Source organism: Sparassis crispa (assembly GCF_003851025.1).
Source record: "Sparassis crispa DNA, contig_000001F, whole genome shotgun sequence".
Taxonomy (NCBI): domain Eukaryota; kingdom Fungi; phylum Basidiomycota; class Agaricomycetes; order Polyporales; family Sparassidaceae; genus Sparassis; species Sparassis crispa.
Window position 1 is genome coordinate 3,139,553 of NW_020939748.1, and position 23,524 is coordinate 3,163,076.

Here is a 23,524-nt window from a genome sequence, read left to right on the forward strand (position 1 = left end):
GTCAGGTCGCCCTGGTAGCGTTTCGAGTTGGACGATTGCAGATTAGGGCAGGAAAAAGAGACAGAAGGGAGATAACTGCAGCTCGAGAATATTTGCGACGTTCAACGGCGCGAAGTTGGTCTGTATTTCATCGTCCAATTACCAAGAACAATGAGATCGCGTCAGATGCGGCGTTAGACGACTCGCGAAATGACAGAGAATTGGCTCGGCAGAACAGGCAACGAACCTGGTGGATACGGGAACTGAGAAGGTTCTTGGAGGCGCTGTTGCGAGCTCGACCCGCGGGTAAGGCGGTGTAAAGTGGGTTATACAAACGGATACTGAGCGCTGACAGACGAGTCGGGGAAGCTGGTAGCAAGTCAAGGTACGATCTAATATTTACCCTCCACCGCCAATATTGTCTCTGACACATATTATATCATCCCTTCCTCCGCACTCTCCATCTCACAATAACTGGCTCCCCGCCATCTTATTATCTCGCTTACTCTTGACTTCGTACAGACCCTCCAATTGTTGCATGTGAGATTATCTGATAACTCATCCCACCGCGGCATCGACCCGACCCGGAAAATCTGCTCGGGTTCGGGCTCAAAGAATCTGCGTTTTCTGGGGATTACCACGAATTATTGTGAGAATACATTTATGGGATTTCTCACGGTAAGCCTCCGGCGATTGACCGCAACGCTGTCAACGCTCGTCACTATACAGCCGATACCATGGACCAAGTTGCTGCACGAAAAACACTCCAGGAGCTCATCAAGCGAGGAGACCTTGACAACAAGAAATGCATAGACTGCTCAAGTCCTAACCCTCAATGGGCTTCGCTTAGGTTAGACCATGCATGCTCAATATCCTGTGCAGATTCCAAACCACTGCGTTAGCTTTGCAGTGTTTCTTTGTTTGCAGTGTGCAGGGGTTCACAGAGGTTTCGGAGTGCATGTCAGGTGAGTGCGTGCTTTGAAATGTGGTTCTGAGGCCTATCTTATTAATCCGTCCACAATCCCCAGCTTCGTGCGCTCCGTCTCAATGGATACATGGCAGGAGGATCAAATCAAACGGATGCAGGTTTGTTTGAGTGTCACAGTCCGGAGCTGCTTTCTCATTCTACACATTCCAGCTTGGAGGCAATGCGCCATTCCGAGAGTTCATGAAATCCTATCCTGCAGGGCAGGGTGGGTACAAGGAAGGTATGAGCCCGTATGACACGTATCATTGTTGGGCTGCCTCTCAATATCGAACGAAAGTCAGTGAGCTATGTTCATCACCGAATGCCTGCCATCTAATTCTCTTCATATAGCTTGATGCCGACTTGGCCGGCAACCCCTGGTCTCCTTCTGCGCCAACTGAAGCTTCCCGTTCCACCAGCTCGGTAAGTCCTCCAGGACGCCCTTCATCCGCACAAGGTCTTCGGAAATCTCGCGCGTCAACTCGCAACAGTACCAGTCGCCCCCTCCGTAATGACTCCATATCTCCCGCTTCGTTCAAGGGCACCAATTCGCCCACACCCGGCAGTCCTGCAGTCGATCAGAAGGCGGCCAACGAATCATACTTCGCGACCCTTGGACAAGCAAATTCATCCCGTCCCGATGATCTACCGCCTTCGCAAGGCGGCCGTTACCAAGGCTTTGGAAATACACCGACGCCTCCACCTGCTTCTCGCCATCCCTCGTACGGTCTTTCTTCCGCTGCAGCGCCGTCTCTCGTGGACTTTCAGCAAAGCCCCGCTACGGCACTCAGCAAAGGCTGGTCTCTTTTCTCGGCTGCTGTCGTAGGTGCTTCGCGTGTGGTGTCGGAGAATGTCATCCAGCCGAGCATCGAGAAGGTCACGGACCCGACATTCCAGGCGGGCGTTCGGGGTTATGTTTCAGAGGCGGGCAAGCGCGCGGCCGATGTCAGCCGAAGTGCTAACATGTGGAGCAAGAACGCTTTCGGGGTGGATGTCGCGCAGCAGGTCGGTGGAGTGGTGGGAACGGTGAAGGACAAGGTCTCTGGTGGTCCTTCGAAGAAGGGCTACGGGCAGGTAGATATGGGCTACGACGGGGAGCCGTCCGCCCTCTACGACGGCCGTGAGGAGGATGCTTTTGGCGAGTTCGAGGACGGTGGTCATTATGATACAGGTGGATTGGCGTCTCCGACACCAGTTATTCCCAGTGTCAGTTCCACTATGAAGTCTAGGGCCACGAAGAAAAAGGACGACTGGGAGGATGAGTGGAAGGATTTCTGATCACCCTTATTTCGACTATTTATTGGTTTCTTCATCGACCACATTATGCGTACACTAGTAGTATTTATTGCTGGGTTCTTTGGATTATTCGCACACATATTTCCTACCTCCATAGTTTTCAATGCTGCAGCGCTGATTCGCCGGGGGCTCCATTACAACGCCTGCCTTTTTGAGCACGATCGGCCTTATACTCTGCGGAACCTTTTCAACTTGGTAACCGCTCAAGCTCAAGCTTCAAGTTCAAGGAATGCTTTCTGAGGTTTCTTCGTTCAACACGGGCTTCGCCGACTGCGCCACTGCGACCGTACCATGAACACTGGAGATCCTCTCGTCAAGCTTCGATTGGCTTGTTCGCCTACCGTCTTTCACACTACGCCAGGTCCACCTTTTTTGGCATTGGCTGCTTCGACGACATCCCAAGATGAAATTTCTACGCCTTTTCCGACTTTAATGGGTGCAGGAGGTGAAAATTTGCTAGAACATCGAGTGCCTTCCGTGCCACTAATCTTTGTGTTGACTGGGAAGACAGACTTTACAGATCCACGTAAATGTGTTTCCGTTCGCCCTTTCTCCGAATCTTTTTGCAAACGGTATCGAATGCGCGGAGCACATGTGCTTGTGATATAAAAGAATTTTGTCCTCAGAATCAAGGACGTTCTCGAACGAATAACGCTAGCAATGAATTTTCTTTGCCCTTAGACCAGTAGGAGTTCTCACAACTAGTCACCTCAGGTTTGGAGCGGGATGTGGATGTGGTGCATAAAATGCGGATAGCTCACTCGCGATGATGTAGTGAGTGCCGGGTCCAATACCTGTGGGCAGCGAATGGTAACATTTACGTACGTTCTGACGCTGGACTCTCAGTGAACAATGGACGATAACTGATATTCGCACACAGATCAATATACAGTCTGTATCTGCAGGCAGTGCGACAATTGCGGTGCGGAAATTGTGTCGCTTAGTTGCGAGCCGTTGAAATCTTCAAGGTGCCAGGTGCGTCCATTAATCCATTACTGGCGATCCCTTTCATTCGATTTGGATACGAACAACATGAGGCTACGAGACGCCTGAATCCTGATGGCAACGCCACACCGAAGAAGTCCTTGATCACCATCTGTACGTTATCAATGGCAGTCCATCCACTAGCCCTTGTTCCCGTTGTGGTATCCTTCAACCGACCGGACTTTCCTCCGGGTTTCGAAGCGGCTGCTGGCCCCTCCAGGGCGCCCGTCTTCGCAAATGCCCGACACGGCTTTGATTAGGAAGCTTCTGTGAGGTCACCAAACCCGTTACCTCCGCAACGCTGTCAAATGTCCAAGAGTGGGTTTGACTCACTTCCTACTATGTCGTGTCCGACCCGTCTGCCCTATGCGCTCGTCAACCCACACTGTGTCAGCTCTGGCTAAGCTGTTGGTCCGCCATCTCGGCCGCCTGTCAGACACCATTAGGGGGCACAATTGATGGACGAGACAATTTCCAGGGGACTTCTTACTACCAAGTGAAGCCCCCACGAAACCCCCACGTGATCTGCACAATCACCACGAACCACGTCGCGTTCCCTTGGTTGACTGCTGCGAAGCGGGTCCAACACCTTATACCCGCGCAACTTTGCACAGCCTCTTCTTCCCGCTTCACTCGTCGTTTGGTGTGGCCTTCAACGTGAACTTCCTGACCGGCCTACTCATCGGTTCGACTTTGAAGGATCACCACCTTCTCCTACCTCTCTATTTTATTTTTACTTTTTTGAACTGTCTCGTCTTTCGGAACGTCCTCGGAAGTTAATTCTGTCGTCGCGCTATGCCCCCAACTCGGGTATCGCGTCGTAAGGCGAGCGCCTTGTAAGGTCAGACTGCCAGATACTCATTTTCCATACAGGCTACAGAGGGAGGGCCCGAATGTGACAATTGTCACAAAACCTTCAGCCGCCGCGACGACGTTCGGCGGCACAAACTGGCTGTACATGATGAAATAAAGTGAGGGCATTGGGGATCATGACACCGAACATCTGCCTGACATTGTTTTAGGAATTTCTTCTGTGAGGTTGAGGGATGCGAGAAGGGCTTCTCGCTGCTTAGTGCGTTGAAGACGCACAGGAAGACCCAGTGAGTGTCAACCTCGTACTTCATTCTGCCGGTCGGCGGTGTCTGACTTCTGCTTCCTCAGTTCCAACGAAAGACCACATTATTGCGTTTTGTGTGGCAAAGATTACAAGAGCGAGCGGACGTGGAAGCGGCACGTAAAAGAAGTGCATGAGCACGACGGGAGTGAATTCATGTGCCCTCTTTGCTCGACCAGGTCCATCCTTTCTCCTAGACCTGCAAGCCTTGCGCTCACTGACGTTTGCATTGTAGATATCGCCACCAACGGCAATTCGTCGAGCACCTTAAGAAGCATGACACGATACTAGAGAAGAGCGTGTTGGACCAGTACCGCATCCCACCGGTATCGTTGGCCGTGCTGACGGTCGAACCTAGTAGTTCTTCCAGTGGAGCCGAAGAATTGACTACAATGGACTGCACCAGCGGCTTCGCCAATGTATACGTACTGGCCAACTCCCCGACTGCTGAGGCTGAGGCCCAACAAACTGCACTGGAGGAGCAGTACACTCTTGCGTTTGCCCCATCCGGCTCTCATTGTAGTTTTCCCCATACCGAGGATAAGAATGAGGAATCTTGTTATCCTGAATTGACATCTCCTCGTAGCCAATACACCTCGGGGTCCAGTATCGGCGAGCCGACGCTTTATCCGCAAGGTGACTTGGATTTCTCGTTGCAGACGGGCTACGGCTTGTCACTTGATTCGACTCTTTCCGGTGAGTCCGTCATCGTACCTTGCCGGCGATTTGAGTTGACTAGGTTACAGGATTCGAGGATGTGCGTCCGTACGATTCGTTTACCACTTTCATGCCCCCGTCAGTTTCTGCGGATGTTGGTTACGATGTCGTAGAGCCTGATGGAGACGTAGAGAATCGGGATTATGGCAGTTCCTCGATTCCCTTACCTTCCAGTGGTGACTATGTGGGCACCTATTATGAGGGCGTGGGTGAGGGGTCGTCCTGTCTCGCACCGCCAACATCCTACCATCGTGGTTCCACATCAGCGTATAGTGCTTTCAAACAGAGCGTCCATCCCTATCATGACACAGCTTCCCTGTCGCAATATCCTGGCAACTTGGTGGGGCACCGTTCCACATATCATGATTGTATTCCTGGTGAGTAGTGTCTACTTCTCCTGTGCAAGTTTGTCTGATGAAACTTATGCAGCGGCTCGAACTGTAAGAACGTACGGTAGCGGATTCACATCGTTCCCACAGATGGTTAATCTTTCTGCATACGACGACGCGTTATTTGACGTTTCTTATCGAAACAGCATGGACTGTCTTGCAGGTGGTTTCAGCGCTGCTGCGGGCTATCGGGTCCCTATTCCTTCTCAAGTGCCTGGTGTTCCTTGGGTGCCTCAGTTACTGTCATCTCCTGTGGATACGAACTCGGAGTCGCTGTCGAGCTCTGCGTCAACTTCTCCAATCCTCCCAGGGTATTTCGACTTGGGAAACATGTCACCGAGCGAAACTGCCGGCATCTGCCACGGTTATATGAATGCTCTCAGCCTTGAGGGTATTCCAAAGGCTCCATAGCGTATCGAAGGTATCTATTCCTTGCTCGCAACGATCTCGTTGTTTGTTTGTTGTCGAATTGCTGTGCTTCAAGCTGCTATCCCAGTATTTATTCTACTGCTATCTCGCTGTATCGTTGCTATCTGTCCGTATTACTTATCGTTACAGTACCTTGCTCTCGACTTGCTGTGCTCCAACTCCGTCTGGCAGGATTCAAGGCTGCCATCCAGACGTTGCCCCATACTTCGCTCCTCCCAAAAAAAAAAAGGTTGCGCAATCGCGCCTGATACATTTACGCGACGCGACGAGAGAGCACGTGATCATATTGAAAGGAGACAAAGAGGAGCAAACAAGAGCCACCCATGAATTGTGGAAGAGCTGTGTGGCGCGCGTCAATTCCCTCGTACACCGCCCACCACGGCCACTCGCTGTTCCCCCTCCTCTCGCACCCGCTACCTCGCCGTCTGCCACATCTTGCGAGGCTGCCAGCATTCAGATACACCACGATGCTTGCTTCCCCAATCCTTCCTTCACCCGGCTTCTCGGAAGAGGCCACCCAATACCGCCCGGCTAAAGACATAGAGGCTTTTAACAGCCTGCTGCCACCGCCGATCGAATTCGTTGAAGGATCGTCGACCGGCGCGTTAGCCATCCCAGAGGGCAAATACCAGCCCATCAACGCGACACCGAAGCCTACAAAAGTGGAGGTCAGTACGTTTGTCATGTTCCGTGGGTCTTTGACGCGAAAAAAAGTTCGTACCAGGGCCACGATGCGAGGAAAGGGCTCCAATCCACCCCCGCAAAGTCCCCCAAAGCTCCGAAGGCGTCGAGCAGCGTTAGCAAGCCTCTGTACGACGGGGCCATTCCCTCGACATGGCCGGAGGGTATGAGTATTGGATCGGGCCTAAATAATACAGGGAACACCTGCTTCTTAAATAGTGCACTGCAGTGCCTCATCCACACGCCTCCCTTGGTCCATGTCCTCATGGCTCATAGCAAGACCGATCCTTGTTTGTGCCACTCGATTGTTTGTCTGGATTTGATATTGACCTTGTCTCCAGGTCGCGTCCCCAAGGCGGCGTTCTGCATGTCTTGTGCCCTTCGACAAGTGATGTACGAGTCCCATTCGAGTCGACGTCCATTTACCCCCTACCCCATCACGACTAAGTTGCAGGGTGTGTGTTAGTGTCGCCACTTTATTTGTTCGCTCTCATTGACGCGTCTATCCTAGTCATCGCTAAGCACCTGCGTAGGGGAAGGCAGGAGGATTCGCATGAATTCCTCCGCTATGCTGTCGACGCCTTACAGAAGTCGTGTTTAGCGGGTTACGGAACGTGAGTGGCTTTTTTCCACATCCTCTTATACGTTTGCTCATCGTGTTGTACAGTAAAATAGACCACAAGCTGGCCGAAACGACGTGGGTCCACAAGATCTTCGGTGGCCAGCTACGATCTAGAGTGCAATGCCTTCAATGTGGCTACAACAGCGACACATTTGACAGCATCCTCGACCTCAGCATTGATATCTACGGAGTCACCGGGTTGAAGGAGGCGCTGCGGAAGTTCGTCGCCGTGGACCATCTAAAGGGCGCGGACAAATACAAGTGCGAGAAGTGAGTCCTTGGTCATTACCGTCTATCAATCACATCGTGACGGACATCTACAGGTGTAAAAAGGCAGTGACTGCCGACAAGCAGCTCACGATCCAGCAGGCGCCCATGGTGCTCACCATCCACCTGAAGCGCTTCTCACCGATGGGCCGCAAGATCGGTCACGTCATCAAGTACGAGGAGCATCTCTCCTTGCAGCCGGTGATGAGCGACGGGCAGCACGGCCCGTCGTATACGCTCTTCGGCGTGATCTCGCACGCCGGCAGTGGCCCTAACTCTGGACACTACTACGCGCATGCCAAGGGCGCGAACGGGCTGTGGTACGAGATGAACGACGAGTCTGTGGTTCGGTACACGGGTGTTCCCACGAGCCTGAAGAACGCTTACATGCTGTTCTATGTGCGGGACCGTGGTCAAGCCCTCGAGGCCGTCCTGAATGCCCCCGCCCGACCGCCACCACCTCTGCAGAAGGCGGGCATCATCGCGTCGATGAAGAAGAGGAAGGTCATCGAGAGTGACGATGAGGAGGACGACGTCCCGAAGGCCAAGCGGCCGTCCATCGGCCCCCGCCTTCCATCACCACCGCCGTCGTCGCCGTCAGCCTCAACCTCGTTCATCGGGCCGCAGCTCCCTTCATCTCCAATCGGCTCTAAGGTGAAGGCCACAGAGGCAAAGCAACAGACCGGCGATCCACAGGCGGAGCGCCTCAAGAAGAAGATTGCCGCTGTCTCGCAGAGCCCAGGACTTGCCCTTCAGAGTTTCGTCCAATATGACGAGAGCGATGATGACATCGGTGAGAAGGTGGAGGATGTGGAAGTTGGCGGTAAGAAGGTGGACAAGGAGGACGCCGCTGAGGAGACGAAGGGCGATGCAGCCGAGTCGCAGGAACCCGCATCCTCAGCTGCGGCGCCACTTTCGACAGTGTCGCCGCCAGAGCGTACGCGATCATCGCCGTTGCCACCACCACCACCATCACGGAAGTCTGCGATCTCCGCATCCGTCCCCACCTCGAGCTTCTACGGGACCCCATCGGGGAAGTCGTCCTCCAGCAAAAAACGGAAGTCACCCGAGCCCGACCACGACGACGATGACGATAGCGACAGATCACTCCACAAGTGGGCGCGCACGCCATTGTCGCCCGGGCTCTCGTACTCGAGCTCAGCAAGGGAGCGGCGGGAGTCGGCTCCCCGGCAGTCGGGCGGGTCTGGCGCGGGCTTCAACCCGTACAGTGGCCGGATGAGCAGCAACCTGCAGCACAGGGAGAGGGACCCGCCGATTCATCGATATGGGCGGCAGAGGCGGCGGTTTGCCGTTTAGGGCGCGGTGAGGTGCTGCGGGTCTGTAGTAAGGACTCTAGGGGACGAGGCGGGTATCTTTTTTTTTTTTCATTGTATCACACCTGCGGATAGAGCATTCGCCGTGTTCAATTGCATTTTTTTGCTGAGATATTATCTTCTCGTGTGCTCCGTTGAACTACGTGCGGATGGTCACATCTTTGACTTCGTGTACGACTTTCCTACCCTCAAGAGTGGCAGCGTCTCAAGAAGCCCGTCATAAATAAATGCTCTACATGTCCGTGTGTAAACTACAATTTTGCCTTCACCGTCCCGCCCGCGGCGACCGCCGCCGCCTGCGCGTCGCCCTCGCGCCCCTCCTCCCACCACACGACCGACACAGTGACATCATCACGATAGCTGCGCGCATGCGGCGCGGGAATGCTCAGCAGGCGACGGAGGCGGCGCTCATCGGCGCCACCAAACGCGTTGCGTATCAGGTGCGTGCCGACGTTCTCGTCCTCGAACGCCCACGCACCGTCGCTCGGCGCGCTCCGGCGCGGGGCGCGGTCCTTGCCGGAGACGGTGGGCGCGCCACCTGTGGTGCGCACGAGGGCAGGCAGCGCGGACTTGGGGACGCGCCCGCGGAGCCCGGCGAGGTGCCCGCCGACGAGCGCGACGACGTCCTCGGAGGAGAGCTCGTCCCAGAGGCCGTCGGTCGCGAGCACGAGGAAGCGCAGTGTCGATTTGGGCTTCACGTCCGCGTCCGCCGCAGAAGAGGCAGAGGGGAGGGAGAGCTTGCGGTGGGTGACTTCGGGGCGCGCGGTCACGTAGGGCGGGGTCTTGAGTAGGGAGGGCGTCGCACGCATAGGCTGGTCTGTGCCTTCGAAGAAGGCTTTGCTGAGCCTGTGGGGTGGTGATCGGTGAGTGGCGGTGAAGGCGGGGAAGAGAGGGCGCTCACACTTCCTGCACTTCTCGCGGCCACTTGTAGCGCGCGTCACCGAATGCGCGGCTAGGCTCGAGCCCGCCGAGGATGCGGCCATTCCTGATTACGACGTCTGCTTCGCTGGGCGGGTGTTCTGAGCGCAGTCTGCGCAAGTGTGGTCAAGGGAATGCTGAGCTGAGGACGAGATCGGACGCACCGCTTGAGCTCGTTGGGGTTGCGCCCGGTCTGGTCTTCTGAGAGAACCTCGACACGCCAGACGCCCTGGCCGTCCTCGGACTCTTCGTACACGCCGGCGACGGCGCGGCTGTCGCCCGTGCACGCGACGTAGAGATTACTGTGAGCAGTGTCGATCATAGCGAGGAGCGCGCAGCTGCCTGTGTGATCCGCGAACGGCGTGAAGGGCGCGTCAGCGCGGAAGCGGGGGAGAGGACGGTACCTGACATCGCGGGGAGCATGCTGGCCATGGCCATCGGGTGCTGGCTGAGGTCTGGGATCGCGCGCGTCTCTTTCGCGATTTTGTCGAGGTTCGCGGCGAGGAGCTGGAGGGGCGCATTGGTGAGCTCCGCGTCGAGGTTCAGGAAGGCGGTTTGGAGCGCAAGCGTGACGTGCTCTGGGTCCGCGTCGACTGGCAGCGACGAGGACGCCGTGGGTCGGAGAATAGACTTAAGGCTCTGCCCAAACGTTGGCTGTGGCGGGGCCTTGAGTCGGGAGGAGAGTTCGAGGGTGACGGCGGGGATGAGGACCTTGGAGAGGAGGCGGGAGGTGTGCGGGCCGGCGTGGCCGTCCATAACGGCGAAGAAGAGGAGGTCGCCGGGGGCGGAGGGGTCTGCGGCGTCGCGCTGCATGATGGCGCTGTCGTTGGCGTCCTCGATGGGGTCGTTGGACGCGAGGAAGGCGGTCGCGTGCTTCCAGACAATGCCGTCCGGGCGAGTTGCGCTGCTGAACGCGGCGTGGGCGGCGAGGCGGGCGTCGGCCTGGTCCTTGGAGATAAGGGGGAAGGTGCGGGTGAGCATGGCGGGCTTGCCGTCGGGCCCACGCTCGCGGACCTGGAGGTCGAAGGATTCTTGGGATGGGCGGGCGTAGTACCACCTGTAGAAGACGTACGAGGGCGCACCGACGAGGACGGCGGTGCCGATGACGGGTTTCCAGGCGCGCCTGAGCATCTGCATGTCGCGCAGACCGAGTGCGTCGCGGGCTGGCGGCACACTGGCTCTCGCGGGAAGACGCAGAGTCCGTGGGCGCGCAATGGCGGAACCGTGCGATCGAAGACGGGTAAGTACTGCCTGATCCACGTTAGCTTCGTCTACACGTGGCAAAATAACCAGAATTCACTCAAGCAAATGCTGTAGTTGGGTATAGGCCGCGTTTGCTGCACTTCTGCAGTGTATTTCGTCGCCGGCGTCGGGTGCAATTGCTATGTTTTTGTCGCACGAGCACAACACGAGCACGACCGTCACGTCGCACAGGCGCTGCCACGTGATGAAGCACATTCGGGGTAATGCTAACGCTCGCCGCCGCTGTGTGGGCAGTGCTCTCACTTCTCAGACTCCAGTCAAGATAAGCGCATCTCTTTCACGCGTTGCTCTCCTCGACATAGCATTAGGTGACTTGTAATGTGCAGAAAACCTGCACACACAGCGTACGACGCGCGGTGCATGGGCGCACGCGGTCGACCGCCGTGACCGACGCACCCCGCCCGCGTTTCATAAGCGCAGGCCCGTATCCGAGCCAGAACTCCAATTGATCAATCTATCTTTCCATCCCCATATATCGCGCTGACAAAGCTCTGCATCGACCTCCTATACGCTCCTTCACACGTTGGTCCTCTCTTTGGTCCTCCCCTGCAGCAGCCATGTCTCAAACCCAAGTCACCACCGTTGTTGACGACCAGTCGCCCGAAATTCTCTATAACGGCCAGTGGAACGACGTCTTAAATGACTCGGCAGCGTTCGACAACAGTCTCAGCCAGGCCGTCGAGCCTGGCGCGACGTTCGACTTCCAGTTTCAGGGTGAGTTGCTCCGTCCATCATGTCAAAGAGTGCTTTATTCCAACTCCCATCAGGTACCGCCATCTACGTGTATGGTGCAATCCAGAGCGGGACCACCGCCGTCGCCGCAAACTACTCCCTGGATGGATCAACCCCGCAAACGGGCGTATCTTTCGACACCTCGAGTCAGGACGCCAATCAGGTCATGTTCTACAGCGAAGGCGGGCTGCATAGCGTCAACCACACCCTCCACGTAGAAGTCATCTTCGCCAACAGCACAAACCCGTATTACCTCGACTACATCGCGTTCGTCCCCATGTCCACAGCCTCCAGCAGCGCCGCCACCTATACCACCCTGCCCCAGCCCACCTCCTCCCTACGCGTCATCGTCCAAACGACGTCGAGCACGCCCGTCGGTGCGATCGTCGGCGGCGTCGTCGGCGGCGTAGCGGGGCTGCTCATCCTCGCGCTCGCCGCCTTCTTCTTCTTCTTCCGTCGCAGCGGCCGGCGGCCGTACTTTTACAAGTCCGCCAACTCAGGGGAGATACTTGACCAGGGTTCGCGGCGTCCTTTCCCCATTTCAATCCCCTTGTTGCTCACCCGTTCTCCTTGACAGAGGTCAAGCCCTTCGACGCGTACCCGCCCCCCACCACCGTCACCCTAACTTCCTCGGGCGCCCAGTCCGCCCCCACCTCGGCACCACCTGGCCTGGGCAGCGTCGACGACGGTTCGCACTACTCGTCGGGCTCTGGCTCTGGGAGCGCCCCGCGCGTGCTTAGCCTCGCGTCGGGCTCCGAAGGCGCCTCCTCCTCCACACACGCGTTCTCGAGCCCGAACCAGCCGCGCAGCAAGGCCGCGGAGGCGGGTCTGCTCTCCGTCGCGCGGCCCGCGACGTACCACGCGGACTCGGGCGTGCGCTTCGGGTCGGCGGGGCAGGGCTCTTCATCGACATCCTCTGCTGCCGTGCACGCCATACCCGAGGCAGACGTCCCGGCGGACGTCCCGCCGATGTATTCGGAAAACTAGCGGCTGTGCCTGTGGAGACTGGAGCCATCACTTGCGGGTGGTGCACTGTTGAATGTTGCACGGTTCGGCTGGGTGCGATTGATTTGCTTGCTGGTTGTGGCTGCTTTAGACTGGATTTAGAAAAATGAGCACGAGGGGCCGATGCGGGGCGCGCTGCAAGAGGCGGTGCGTAGGGGTGTCCCGCGCTGCGCGCGTAACGAGACGTGCTGCGTCCTGTTGGAAACGTTGGTCCTGTCCTTACGAGGTCGGGATGGGGGCCCTCCCGTGGCATGCATGTCTGGATAGAAACGGCCAGGATAATATACATATGCGTATTGTAAATTGGCTCATCCACTAATTTTCATCTAGATTGAAGTATTGTACCACCCCTCTGCTTCACGCCGTCTGATACTAACTTAGTGCCGGGCGTGCAGTCAAAAACACGCAGTGATTTGTCGAGGCGTCTTCGAGTCTCTTTCTGTCAAAAAAGAGGCAGGGTACACAGCAACGAGGATGCCGTTCCGGCGCGCTCGGAAAGACAGGTGTTCGACCGGAAAAGGCAGGTCTTGTGGTGCACAATTGAATTACTCCTTCGAACCGCATGGTTGTAACCGGCGGACACTCCCTCCCAATCGCCGTCAAGGCGGGCTATGTTGATATCGTCCTAAATTCTGCGGGTCGCTTTGTGGTATTGCGTGTTGCGGGCTGCAGCTTGCTGTCGAGCGTTGGATTGGATTTCGATGCGCGTTTGGCCAGCTCATATTCAAGGAGGCGAGGTCTCTGGATATTGATGTAAATGTCAGGCTTTCTGCAGACTTCCTGTGCTGCGGCACAAAATTTATGTCTGCAACTGGGGATGTGCTTGCCAGGCAAGGTCCGTCTTCTCTTTTGCAGCAGTGCGTGCTGGTATTCGGTGGCAGAGGTCAAGCCTTTCCTGCTTCCCGTGCAGTCGAGCCTCACGCTTCTGACGACGACGCAGGGCCCAGCCGCATCTATCTCGTATATCTCTGCGATACCGACACTTGCACGCGGAGCAGGCAGCAGGTCGCATAACCCATCGCCGCGCCTGGCGAGCGTCCCTAGGCTACCTCGACGCGAATTGCTGGACGCAATAGTTCTCGGGCCCAAACCAGTCGCGGAGCAAGACTGCAGAGGCGGATCTGCTGTCGGTCATGTCCCCTAATGAGGCGTCGACCTCAGACCAAACGCCGCGCCAGCCGGAGCCCGCAGTCCAAGAAGTCCCAGGTGGATCCTCGCCTGTGTGGTTCCCCCCCAATACCACGACCTTCCATGAAGAATTGGGCATGCTTTTCCGACAAGGATCGTCTGGCCCTGTACTCGTACAATGGGAGGAGAACGTGCCGACCGAAGTTCCGCCCCGGCCCTTGTACATGGAAGGCTAGGTATCATGGCTGTTTCTTGTTCCGGTGGTGTGTCTTTTTTTGCAGGATAGTAGAGCCTCTCTGCTGAGGTCCGTTTCTTCCATGGTTGGCGTTTGTCCTCTATGTCATTATCGTTCACAATCCGAGGACATGGGCTTAAGACGTCCACGACCGTGTCAAGAGAGCATAGCATGGTCATGGTAGTGCGCAGCATCTTCCTGAGGAGCTCTCGTAGGCAGTCTCAGTTGTCTGACGGACACACCGGCCCTTTTTGTGCCAGTCGAGAATATTTGCATTTCGAGAAGGAGTTCTTGTGATATCTACAGATTGCGCCGAGTGGTGGCACAGGCGTTCCAGATCTGGAGGAATCTGGAAGTCGAACTGGTTTGGTCACGGTTTGTTCGGTTCGAGTTTCTTATCCGAGTCACATCGAGATCGTCGCTTGCGTTGAACGTCCACGGTCGACGTTGTGCTCACACTTCAGTGCGCAACACACTCTGCAGCAATTCCAGCCCCCCCTCCCAAAGCCCCGTATCGCTGAACACTGAGAAAGTCAGACTCCGGTGTGATCGTTTCCAAAGCAATTTCTCACGACAGTGCCACAAAGGATATTCAGCCGCGTCGAAGATCTCGCTATACTCGCACCGACGATGGAAGATATTCGACATTTAAGTCGCGAAGATCCATCGCCGTTTATCCTGCAGCGAGCCTCGGACAGTCCATCAAGATCCAGCTCGAGCAGAATCGGTGATCTGCGCCGCAGCACTGGCAACGTGAGTGAAGATACGTTTGACAAAGCAAACATCGTGTCCTTAAGTTTTGCTTTGTGATTTGAAAGGCCACGGGGCCATATAAAGAGTGCCCTTCAACGCAGCAGCAACAACGCTTTGCACCCATGTCTCACTCAGTGCCTCCATCTCCAGACATGCTAGCCGCCCACGGTATCAAAGTGCGCGACTTCGCGTACGAAAGTACGCTCCCCCCGATAAAGTCCGTTCCCTACATCCCCCTTCAAGTACAGCCAGGCATCGGAGGACCGACGCTGTTAAAGCGTTTCAGGATTTCCCGTGAAGAGGATTTAGTGGATAACGAGCCTTACGTCCGGCGCATGTTTTGCACAGACTCGGACGCAATGCCTGGTGAGCGCGAGCAGACATATGAAGTCAAGAAACCTCAGCCCTTACAACGTGTGGACACGGAACCCGTACTCTCGGAGCCACAATCGAAACGCGCGATGGCGTTCGCCGTCCTCCCTGTGGGGCCAAGCCACGATTCGTATCGACCACCGCCGTCGACACCTCCGAGGCCACCGTCTCTGCATATATCCACACAGAGCCCCAATCGAATAGGGCCGCAATACTTTCCCTCCCTGTTCCAGCCGGGCCTGCAGGACCCCTCCCAGGACTCGGAGGCGTGGATCGACACGCCGCTGGTGACCCCCAACGGCTCCCTGCAGTTGCCTGTGGCCGATAACAGCGCGATACCCGCGTCGCAGCTCGACACGAACTCACAGTTACCCGCCCCGGAATTGTTCTCCTACTCCCAGCTAGGGTTCTCTCCTGAACGCTCGCAGATACCCGCCTCACAGGCGGAGGCGTCTCAAGGACCTGTCAATTCACCGCCATACCGAATTGTGGCCCCACAGACATCTTTCGTTGCGGACAACGCCACCGTCCCGACCACGCCACCGAGTGGCCCGGCCCCAGCGACCCCGCGTATGTCCCCGATGGATGTAGACGGCGATGACGATAATTTGTCCGGAATCCAGCCCTCGCGATACCAATTGCGCAGTAGAACCCGCCAGTCACCCCATCGTGGACGAGTTACCAAGAACTCCCCGCCCACGAGTCGCAAGGGCCGATCATCGGGTTCACGACCGCCCGGCCAGAAGAGATCAAAGGTCGGTTCCTGAGTGCATCTTTCGGGCGACAGGTAGATGAGTCGGAGGGAGTTTTGATGTAGCAGGGAGAAGTCAAGTGGGCTGTAGGTTGTGAAGTCTGCCACCATTCGTTTATTGTTGCACGGCTGGACGTTCCCGATTGATTCGCGTGTACGTGTTCTCTGTCGAGTTGCTGTTGTCCGAGTGTTCACAGTGTTTTTCTAAGTTCCATGTATCCGCCTCGTTGTATTGCCGCCACATGTTATACCTAGGAGCCACCTCTGGATATTTATCATACCGGGTTCACAAGGCTAATTAGAGTACTTGCACCTGGTAAATTTATATTAGTGGATACCTTTGCCTACCCTCTGTTGGCCGGGCCGCATGCAGGATCAACAGTGACAAAAGATAAATAGCTCTTCGACTGTCTCATGGTATGTATAGATATGTAGGCAAACACTGAAGCCACCCCGGAAGCTGGATATACGAGGTATCAGGCATGACAAACTGGGAGACGGCAGGGAGTTGAACAAACGGGCAACGCGCACATCACCTAACCCACCCTCTCCCTCTCCCGAACTGCACCACCTCTGCGGCGCTTCGTGGCCCCGCAGTATCGGACATGGCCACCTTGACGGGCGCTGGGGTCTTCCGCCTGCCCTTGCGCCCGGCTGGCGGGGGCTTGCTCGATGCGAAGCAGCGGCCGAGCATCTCCTCCACGTCCACTAGGCACTCGTAGCATTCCTGTTCTGTGAACATTGCTGAGGCAGGCGCAAGAGTGCTTTTGCGGGAGACTGTCGGAGCGCGAAGCTTCTTGGAGCGCAGGAGTTTTCCTGCGAGGTAGTGCAGCCACTGTACATGAAATGTCAGTGGATCAAGCATTACGTGTATAATAAAAACCACCAAGGGGACACACCATGACGTTCGTCAATGGACGATAGTCCTCCCACGAGTTACCGTTGTGTGCCCTCATCATCCGGTAAACATCGAACTGATAATCTCCTGGTTAATGAGCGTTGAGAAGCTGACCGTCCGCCATATGCTCTCCCAATCAGCGCACCTTCGCCTTCAAATATTTCTTCGTCAAACGGTGTCCATTGCACATCGCTGGCATCGCCACTAGAGTTCATGCGAGCGAGACCAAGATCTATCACGGTGGCCTGGATGCCATGGCCCTCGTGGTCCATTGAGAGTTTCTTCGATGCAGCTCGCCGCGCTGGCCGAATGGCGGCAGGCAGAGTCTTCACTAAGATTTGACCCCAGTGTAAATCTCGATGCTATATTACAAAGGATATTTCCATGCATCAGCGGCGGCTGAACGGGAGGCGGTGATGCAATTACCTCGAAGTGAACAAGGTCTTCTGCCTCTGCGAGCGCACGGGCGACTTGCCAGAAGAGGCTACATGCCTGCCTCCAGCCAGTCTTGGACGCTGTCTCAAACGAGAATGCCTCCAAGTCGGGGCCGCCATTCGGAAGTACAATGATGGCGTACACCTGAGAGACCGTGAAGGAATCTTGAAAGCATTCAGCCAAGCTAGGTATAACTTCAAGGAAGGAAAACCCACCCGGTCTAACACTTTCACTTCCCTTCTTCTCGTGATACTGGTCCCAGAGGCTGAGTAACAAAGATGGGTATTTCCCGCGCACGACGTACGTCCGGAGGAGCTTCACGAAGCCCGTGCAAATCTCTCCCATCGCACGTGTCACGATAACCTCCTTCAGTACGTCCTTCGAATCGCTGGGGGCAGGTGACTCTACGTCGTCGTCCATAGTAGCCTTGGTGGCGTGGCCGACCTCGTCCCTCAACGGGATTACCTTCAGGACGACATCCCCGATGCCGAACACCTCGGAGTACGATGCCTCGCCGATCTTTTGAAAGTGAGCCTTGGCAGCCAGAGGCGTCTGCACGATCGGGTCGAACGGGAACATCTCGATGAATGCGGAGAACTCGTGCGGCATCGTCTGAGAGCACTCTGCGAGCAGGGGCTGGAGGTACTCCGGCGGGGCGGACGTGTGCACATCCGAACCTACGCCCGCAGAAAGCGCTGCGGGCGAGAGGTCGAGTTCAGAGAAGTCTAGCGAGAGATCGAAGTCTGTCGGAGTTGTGGGCGATGGCGGTGAAGGGGGAGCGGGAAAAATATTTGCTCGTCCAGGCCGGTAGCGGATAGGTGTCAGCTGGCGCAGTTTAGCATGGGGGGAGGGTAATACTGGGATTGAGAATACGGGCTGGCCCTGGCTGGGTGTCCAATGTATGAAGTCGGGTGCCGGTGCCGGTAAAGCAGCAGCGGTAACTTTGGGGGCAACAGCGAAGACAGTACGGTTCAAAGGCCGTCGCTCTGGTATACGCATGAGTGTTTCAGGTGGCGATGAGGATGAGGACGGTGACGAGATGACTTTGGCGCGGGCCCGACCTGCCGCTGTAGGTGCTGTGTGTCGTATCGCGCGTTCTTGTATCCGTTGAGCGGTTGCAAAGCTGTGGAGTTTGGCTACTGTTACTTCGTCATCGTCGCTACCAGATTCGTCTGATGAAATCATGATTGCCCTAGCTCGTTTCGGAGGCTTGGGAATAGAGACAATCTCTTCAGCATTCGAAATGTCATGAATGTCGACATTTGGCAGAGCAGTCCCTTTTATCTTGACAGCCTTCAACGGCAACGCAGGTAGCTTGTTGATCTGCACATCAGATCTGGACACTCTCCTCTCTTGGCTCAGGCGGCGACCTTGAGCGTCCAGCACGACGATGTCAACATCAATAAAGGGAGAGTTCGGCATAAATGGAGTCCCTCTGGAAATGAGTGCTTTGCGCTTCTTCCTGAGATTGGGAGCAATTGCCGGAGAGCCTGGGACATTCGCGGGGAATAGCCCTAACGGGTGACGGACGGATTTGGAGATCTTAGCAGCTCTGATATTTGCGGCTTTCGGAGACGCCTTCTTCTTCTTCTTCGCAGCTGGTGTAGGAGCATTTTTCCTCTTGAATTGCGGAGATGGTATAGGAGAAGAAATTATTGGTTTCTTCCGATGTCGGGGTATCGGTTGCGGAGACGGAGATGAGGAAGAGATTGTCTCATTTTCCGACGCCCGGTGGCTTGTGATCGTCGTCTTGATATCTCCCCGGTCTTCTGTGACATTGACGATGCGATGCCCGCGTCGTCCGTACGCATAGACCTGCTTCGTCCTGGCACCCAGCATTTGAGGGAAATGGGGAGCCTATGGCCAGGATAAACCTGCCTTTCTCTGCATAAATTATAGACAAATAATGTCAGATAACGGCCAGAAAGTCCTGATAGGATTTAGAGAGGGAAATTTTAACTGACCTTGGTGGAAGGTTGAAGTTGACCGCGACGCGTCGTATCACGTGCACTGTACATCGATCGCGATTTGGGCGTCAACAGCCGTCAATAACGCGCTCGACCGCGTCTGTCACGCTGTCACCACTTTAGTGTCTGCATATTGCATTTTACTCAAAAGGCGTACATCATGGCCTTACCGGCATCCTTGCGTACATCTGTGTCTCCAGCAGAACTGGAGCTCATAGCCTGCGAGCAGCTCGTCGAAATTATTCCCCTGGTCACGATGGACCGAACCGTTTTCATTTCTGTGCAGTACACGCTTTACCTTACTTCCTACGAAAGAGAAATTCTCACCCGTGAATGACACAGGGATCATACGGGCCACTCCGCCCGCCATCGAAGTGCAAGATACCCATATGGATGGCCACAAACCTAAAACTCAAGAAGAAGTGCCATATCGTACCACCAGATTGGCTGAACGTCGGTGCGTTCTGGTAGTGGGTTTGAGCGTCACCGGCGACTCCTGCTGACATTCACCATCGCAGATTTCTTGCAAGATCGATTAACGCGTGAAACTACGGAGCAGGCGTTCAGCGAGCTTCCGTTTCGCTTCGCCGAAGTAGCTAAGGTGCTGCTGGATGTGTGCGTCTCTTATCTCTCGCTCTGACGGTTGATGTCGCATCTAACGGGGCTGCATCTGCGCTTGTTGCAGTGCTCCAGACGACTTCCCAAACACAGACAAAATTCGTGCACTGCTACAAGACATTCGCGAGGCGCGACAAGCCAAAAGTCGAGCAGGTCTCTCGAAGCTCGACCACAGCGAACTCAGCGTAAGTTCTCATTTCGTATAATTCGCAGAGTAACATAACCCTGACACTGTGCAGCTTCCAAATTTATGCTCTATGGAAATTAACGAGATCCGTCCCTTCTTCGTCCGTGCCATGGGTGTGCTCACGCAGCTGGTGCGAGAGCCCGAAGCGCGACAGATGCACCAGGAGGAATAAAGTTCAATGTCAATACATTATCCTGATGTCCCCGTGTGTATCCTATAGAACACTGTAGCAATAACTTGGTATACAACAAGGAAGGTGGCTTGAAGCAAACGGTGACACTGAGAGCGTCGGAGGTCGTAAGCGTATTTGAGGTTTGCTGCTGCAGGTAACGGTTAGTTCATGCCTTCTGTGCTAGTAGCTTCTTCAGCTCCTCGATCTGCTCCTTCAGATCCCGCACCTCTCTAAGGATTACAGCCTCGCTCGACTGCAGGCCCGTCAATGGGCATAGTCAGCCTACTCATCCACGTACAGGCGAAATCACGACCCACATGGGTGGTATCCGGGAACTCCTTCACCAGTGCCTCGAACGGCACCTTGCTGATCCTGAGTCCCCGCTCCGCATCGACCACTGCGACCTCCGGGTTCTGCACCTGCGGGTCGTCCTCGCTGTCCTCATCGGGGTAGCTCAGCCAGTCCTTCACCCACTTGTTCTTGGCGGGATCGAGCTCGGACTCGTACACCACGATCATGGACAGCGGGACGACGAACAGTACTAGCATGACGTAGCGGTTGATCTGTGTGCCGTAATATGCGTTAAATTAGCGGAGACTACAGGGCACTGCAGACTGTACCTTCGAGTACGCCTTTGTGCTAACGAAAAATCTAAGATACGGTATAAGCAGAGAACTCACCCGAAGGTAATTCGGTAAGCATACTCGAACGGCGCTATGAGAAAGGTCTCAATGAGATTGAACGGCGCAGGATAGGCGTAATCATCAGGCGCCCTGAGCATCCCAACCACTTTGCCGGCGAAGTAAGTGAGATATTGGGCCGCGGCATCTTCTATTACCTTGAAACCAAATGGTAAAAGGTTCAGTGAGAGTAATTAATCGCGGAACTGACTCACATCATCATATGCAGAAGAGAACAAAGAGATGAGAACGTTCAGGAGGATGAGAGTGGTCGCAACATTCCATCTGTGACACTTCTTCCTCAGTAACGATCAGACAAGAACACTGGTAATTACCCACAGATAATATAGCAGTTGTCCGGAGGGGCTATTGAAAGAATGTTAGGGGTAAATGCTGCTGATGCGCGTAACGCTTGCTTGCAAACCTAGCGGAGAACTTCTGATAATCTGGTGATCTGCGCAGCAATGTGAATGGAGTGACACCGAGGACATGGGCGATACAAGACATACTGCAACAGAGATTGTACTAGCACATGCATAACCTGCAATGGGAAACAGTTGGATTTGAGGATCTAGAAAATACGCGGCTAAGGTAACACACCTCGTACGGATGATCAGCCTGTCCATCTGCCGCATCCAGGGCATACAGTCCTTGCAGAAAACCTATCCCTAGTAGTGCAAGCAGCTGGATAGAAAACATACCGTTTTGAACAAAAGAAGCGCAAAAAATAAAGACGCACTCCGAAGAAAATTCCTGACTCCTTGAGCATCCGGGCAACACATATCTGCATTGTGCCCACGAACCTATACAGGGAGAAGTGCTAGATATGAGCCGATTGCCGAATCTACTCAGCGCAACTAACGAACTTAAAACCGTCGAATATAGGGATAAGTTCTAAGAGAGATCGGTGAGAAAAGTCTGGTATGCTTAATACCGGATAAACTTACTCATCCTGCGGGGAGAACATCCAAATTATCCTAAGTCGGTCTTCGAACAAAGAACCAAAGCACACACCAAATGAGTGGGGCAACAAAACTCAGGCACTGGAAACTGCGTGTACGCAACATGACACTCTGAGGGTCTGCCGCAGCAATTCCCCAAACACGAAGTATGAATGCAGCAAGGAGCAGCGAGTCTGTGAGGAAGGACACCACGTGCCAGAAGCCTAGTGCTCGCCATGAGACGAATAGTAGCAGCTGGTAGATCTACAGCGCAGCGGGTCTCAAAGATATTCTCTCCAGGAGGATGACCGTGAAATCACCTTGTGCAAATCTAGAAAGCATTATCTCAGTACCGACGAATGAAAACGTGGTTCGGCGGGCATACCTTCGAATGAAAACGACAACCCCAGGATGTACATGATGATTTCCCAGGCTTCAAAATCGGAGTGGTCTGGATTTAGCTTATCCAATGGTTCGCGGACTGCATTTCAAAGACACGACGGTTAGTGAGGGTGGCACAGAGAACTACAACGAATATACGTACCAGCCTGAGAGTACGCAATTAGGAAGAGAAACCACACGATGATCCGGAACATATTCAGATACCTACGATTAATAAATAAACTGCATTGCTTTGTTAGTAAGGCTTAGTTGCCGACCGTGGAACCCCCATGCGAGAAGGATCAAGGTGCTCCCAAAAGCTGCTGAACGAATGTTTGTATGGTACAACTAGTAATGCGAATTGAAATCTGCACCGGAAGAAATGATAATGCGCGGACTACTTACATTTTGTTTCACCATCTTTGTCGCGTTTCTGTATCAACTCTCCGCGCCAGATATCGTCGACGACTAACGGCTTGTGTCAGAAAAGCGCCAACCCAATTAGTGATGATACTACTGACCTGCTTGGGCTTCGCTCGATGACAGGAATATAATACTATCATGTTTGCATGACGTCAGTCTCAAAATCGCAGTCGTGATGGGCAACGTACCAATGTGAATCGATAGCTAACTCAAGCGCACTGGCATTCTCACTCATATCACCGTCAGGTTCGCTATGCCTGAACCGAGTAGACAGCATATGGCTGATCCTGTCTGGTCCTGCCTGATGGACAACTCGTCGCGCAAGTACCTCACAAGCAGTCGCTTGACGAGACATGGGTCAAAATGGCCGCTCAACGTCTTAAGCTAAGCCACGCATACCTCTGCAAGTGTTTTCTTCGTAATCTGCAGGGTTGTGGTTGGCATCCCATCGGAAGTCCTTGTGTGCGCGTAGCAAACAGTACGGCAACTGCGGTAGATAATAGGCACGAAGAAATATCTGAAGATTTTCGCGAGGTTACGTACAGCATCCAAAAAATCTCCTGCTGCACCGATATATGCAGAGATGACCTGCAGCGTGATAACTCTGCTTGTGGGGTCGTTTATGCTTTCAACTGGGACTTCGACTGGTAATAGCTTCAGCGTAAGCACGCGTAACCGCCTAATCAAACCTGACAAAATGCTAATGAGCAACTGATTTGAGGGACAGAGCAGACCGGTTCTGACTGGTGAGCGTGTCCGGGGAAGGGGGGGTAGAGTAAGGAGATAGAGTCGAGAGGTCTTCGCCATTATGCTCGTCGTCACGCATCATGTTGTACAAGATAATTATCAGGTTAGAAAATCAAGTAGGTCGTACAGCAGATAAGTC

At 54.8% G+C, this 23,524-nt stretch overlaps 10 protein-coding genes across 10 annotated transcripts; 7 read left to right on the plus strand and 3 right to left on the minus strand.

The window, feature by feature from the left end:
- Window positions 1-716: 716 nt before the first annotated feature.
- SCP_0211160 (ADP-ribosylation factor GTPase-activating protein) lies at window positions 717-2,224 on the plus strand (the record flags this gene model as incomplete). Its single annotated transcript, XM_027755026.1, has 5 exons — window positions 717-829; window positions 882-944; window positions 1,008-1,065; window positions 1,118-1,243; window positions 1,298-2,224. 5 exons carry the CDS (start codon window positions 717-719, stop codon window positions 2,222-2,224), a joined length of 1,287 nt encoding a protein of 428 aa, XP_027610827.1.
- A 1,797-nt stretch (window positions 2,225-4,021) lies between these two features.
- SCP_0211170 (hypothetical protein) lies at window positions 4,022-5,857 on the plus strand (the record flags this gene model as incomplete). Its single annotated transcript, XM_027755027.1, has 7 exons — window positions 4,022-4,051; window positions 4,100-4,197; window positions 4,249-4,326; window positions 4,388-4,519; window positions 4,576-5,036; window positions 5,087-5,434; window positions 5,487-5,857. The coding sequence occupies 7 exons, from the start codon at window positions 4,022-4,024 to the stop codon at window positions 5,855-5,857; spliced, it is 1,518 nt and encodes a 505-aa protein (XP_027610828.1).
- Window positions 5,858-6,342: 485 nt separating this feature from the next.
- Window positions 6,343-8,762, plus strand: SCP_0211180 (Probable ubiquitin carboxyl-terminal hydrolase; the record flags this gene model as incomplete). The annotated part of the gene is made up of 6 exons (XM_027755028.1): window positions 6,343-6,543; window positions 6,600-6,846; window positions 6,898-7,011; window positions 7,068-7,170; window positions 7,224-7,448; window positions 7,502-8,762. 6 exons carry the CDS (start codon window positions 6,343-6,345, stop codon window positions 8,760-8,762), a joined length of 2,151 nt encoding a protein of 716 aa, XP_027610829.1.
- Window positions 8,763-9,030: 268 nt separating this feature from the next.
- SCP_0211190 (Protein phosphatase 2C homolog) lies at window positions 9,031-10,834 on the minus strand (the record flags this gene model as incomplete). The annotated part of the gene is made up of 4 exons (XM_027755029.1): window positions 9,031-9,625; window positions 9,681-9,809; window positions 9,862-10,039; window positions 10,102-10,834. 4 exons carry the CDS (start codon window positions 10,832-10,834, stop codon window positions 9,031-9,033), a joined length of 1,635 nt encoding a protein of 544 aa, XP_027610830.1.
- A 683-nt stretch (window positions 10,835-11,517) lies between these two features.
- On the plus strand, window positions 11,518-12,679 carry SCP_0211200 (hypothetical protein; the record flags this gene model as incomplete). The annotated part of the gene is made up of 3 exons (XM_027755030.1): window positions 11,518-11,674; window positions 11,728-12,210; window positions 12,270-12,679. 3 exons carry the CDS (start codon window positions 11,518-11,520, stop codon window positions 12,677-12,679), a joined length of 1,050 nt encoding a protein of 349 aa, XP_027610831.1.
- Window positions 12,680-13,830: 1,151 nt separating this feature from the next.
- On the plus strand, window positions 13,831-14,061 carry SCP_0211210 (hypothetical protein; the record flags this gene model as incomplete). The annotated part of the gene is made up of 1 exon (XM_027755031.1): window positions 13,831-14,061. The coding sequence occupies one exon, from the start codon at window positions 13,831-13,833 to the stop codon at window positions 14,059-14,061; it is 231 nt and encodes a 76-aa protein (XP_027610832.1).
- A 629-nt stretch (window positions 14,062-14,690) lies between these two features.
- SCP_0211220 (hypothetical protein) lies at window positions 14,691-15,952 on the plus strand (the record flags this gene model as incomplete). Its single annotated transcript, XM_027755032.1, has 2 exons — window positions 14,691-14,813; window positions 14,879-15,952. 2 exons carry the CDS (start codon window positions 14,691-14,693, stop codon window positions 15,950-15,952), a joined length of 1,197 nt encoding a protein of 398 aa, XP_027610833.1.
- A 516-nt stretch (window positions 15,953-16,468) lies between these two features.
- Window positions 16,469-19,108, minus strand: SCP_0211230 (predicted protein; the record flags this gene model as incomplete). The annotated part of the gene is made up of 4 exons (XM_027755033.1): window positions 16,469-16,771; window positions 16,836-16,921; window positions 16,980-17,196; window positions 17,261-19,108. 4 exons carry the CDS (start codon window positions 19,106-19,108, stop codon window positions 16,469-16,471), a joined length of 2,454 nt encoding a protein of 817 aa, XP_027610834.1.
- Window positions 19,109-19,396: 288 nt separating this feature from the next.
- Window positions 19,397-20,213, plus strand: SCP_0211240 (DNA replication complex GINS protein; the record flags this gene model as incomplete). Its single annotated transcript, XM_027755034.1, has 5 exons — window positions 19,397-19,516; window positions 19,579-19,693; window positions 19,755-19,851; window positions 19,922-20,039; window positions 20,094-20,213. The coding sequence occupies 5 exons, from the start codon at window positions 19,397-19,399 to the stop codon at window positions 20,211-20,213; spliced, it is 570 nt and encodes a 189-aa protein (XP_027610835.1).
- A 166-nt stretch (window positions 20,214-20,379) lies between these two features.
- SCP_0211250 (calcium activated cation channel) lies at window positions 20,380-23,467 on the minus strand (the record flags this gene model as incomplete). Its single annotated transcript, XM_027755035.1, has 23 exons — window positions 20,380-20,466; window positions 20,531-20,776; window positions 20,834-20,864; window positions 20,918-21,051; window positions 21,109-21,178; window positions 21,233-21,259; window positions 21,318-21,347; window positions 21,403-21,434; window positions 21,494-21,577; window positions 21,633-21,696; window positions 21,760-21,787; window positions 21,841-21,845; window positions 21,908-22,098; window positions 22,155-22,165; window positions 22,220-22,315; window positions 22,379-22,440; window positions 22,494-22,563; window positions 22,621-22,683; window positions 22,737-22,771; window positions 22,827-22,980; window positions 23,038-23,125; window positions 23,182-23,327; window positions 23,383-23,467. 23 exons carry the CDS (start codon window positions 23,465-23,467, stop codon window positions 20,380-20,382), a joined length of 1,839 nt encoding a protein of 612 aa, XP_027610836.1.
- Between the last annotated feature and the right edge of the window lie 57 nt (window positions 23,468-23,524).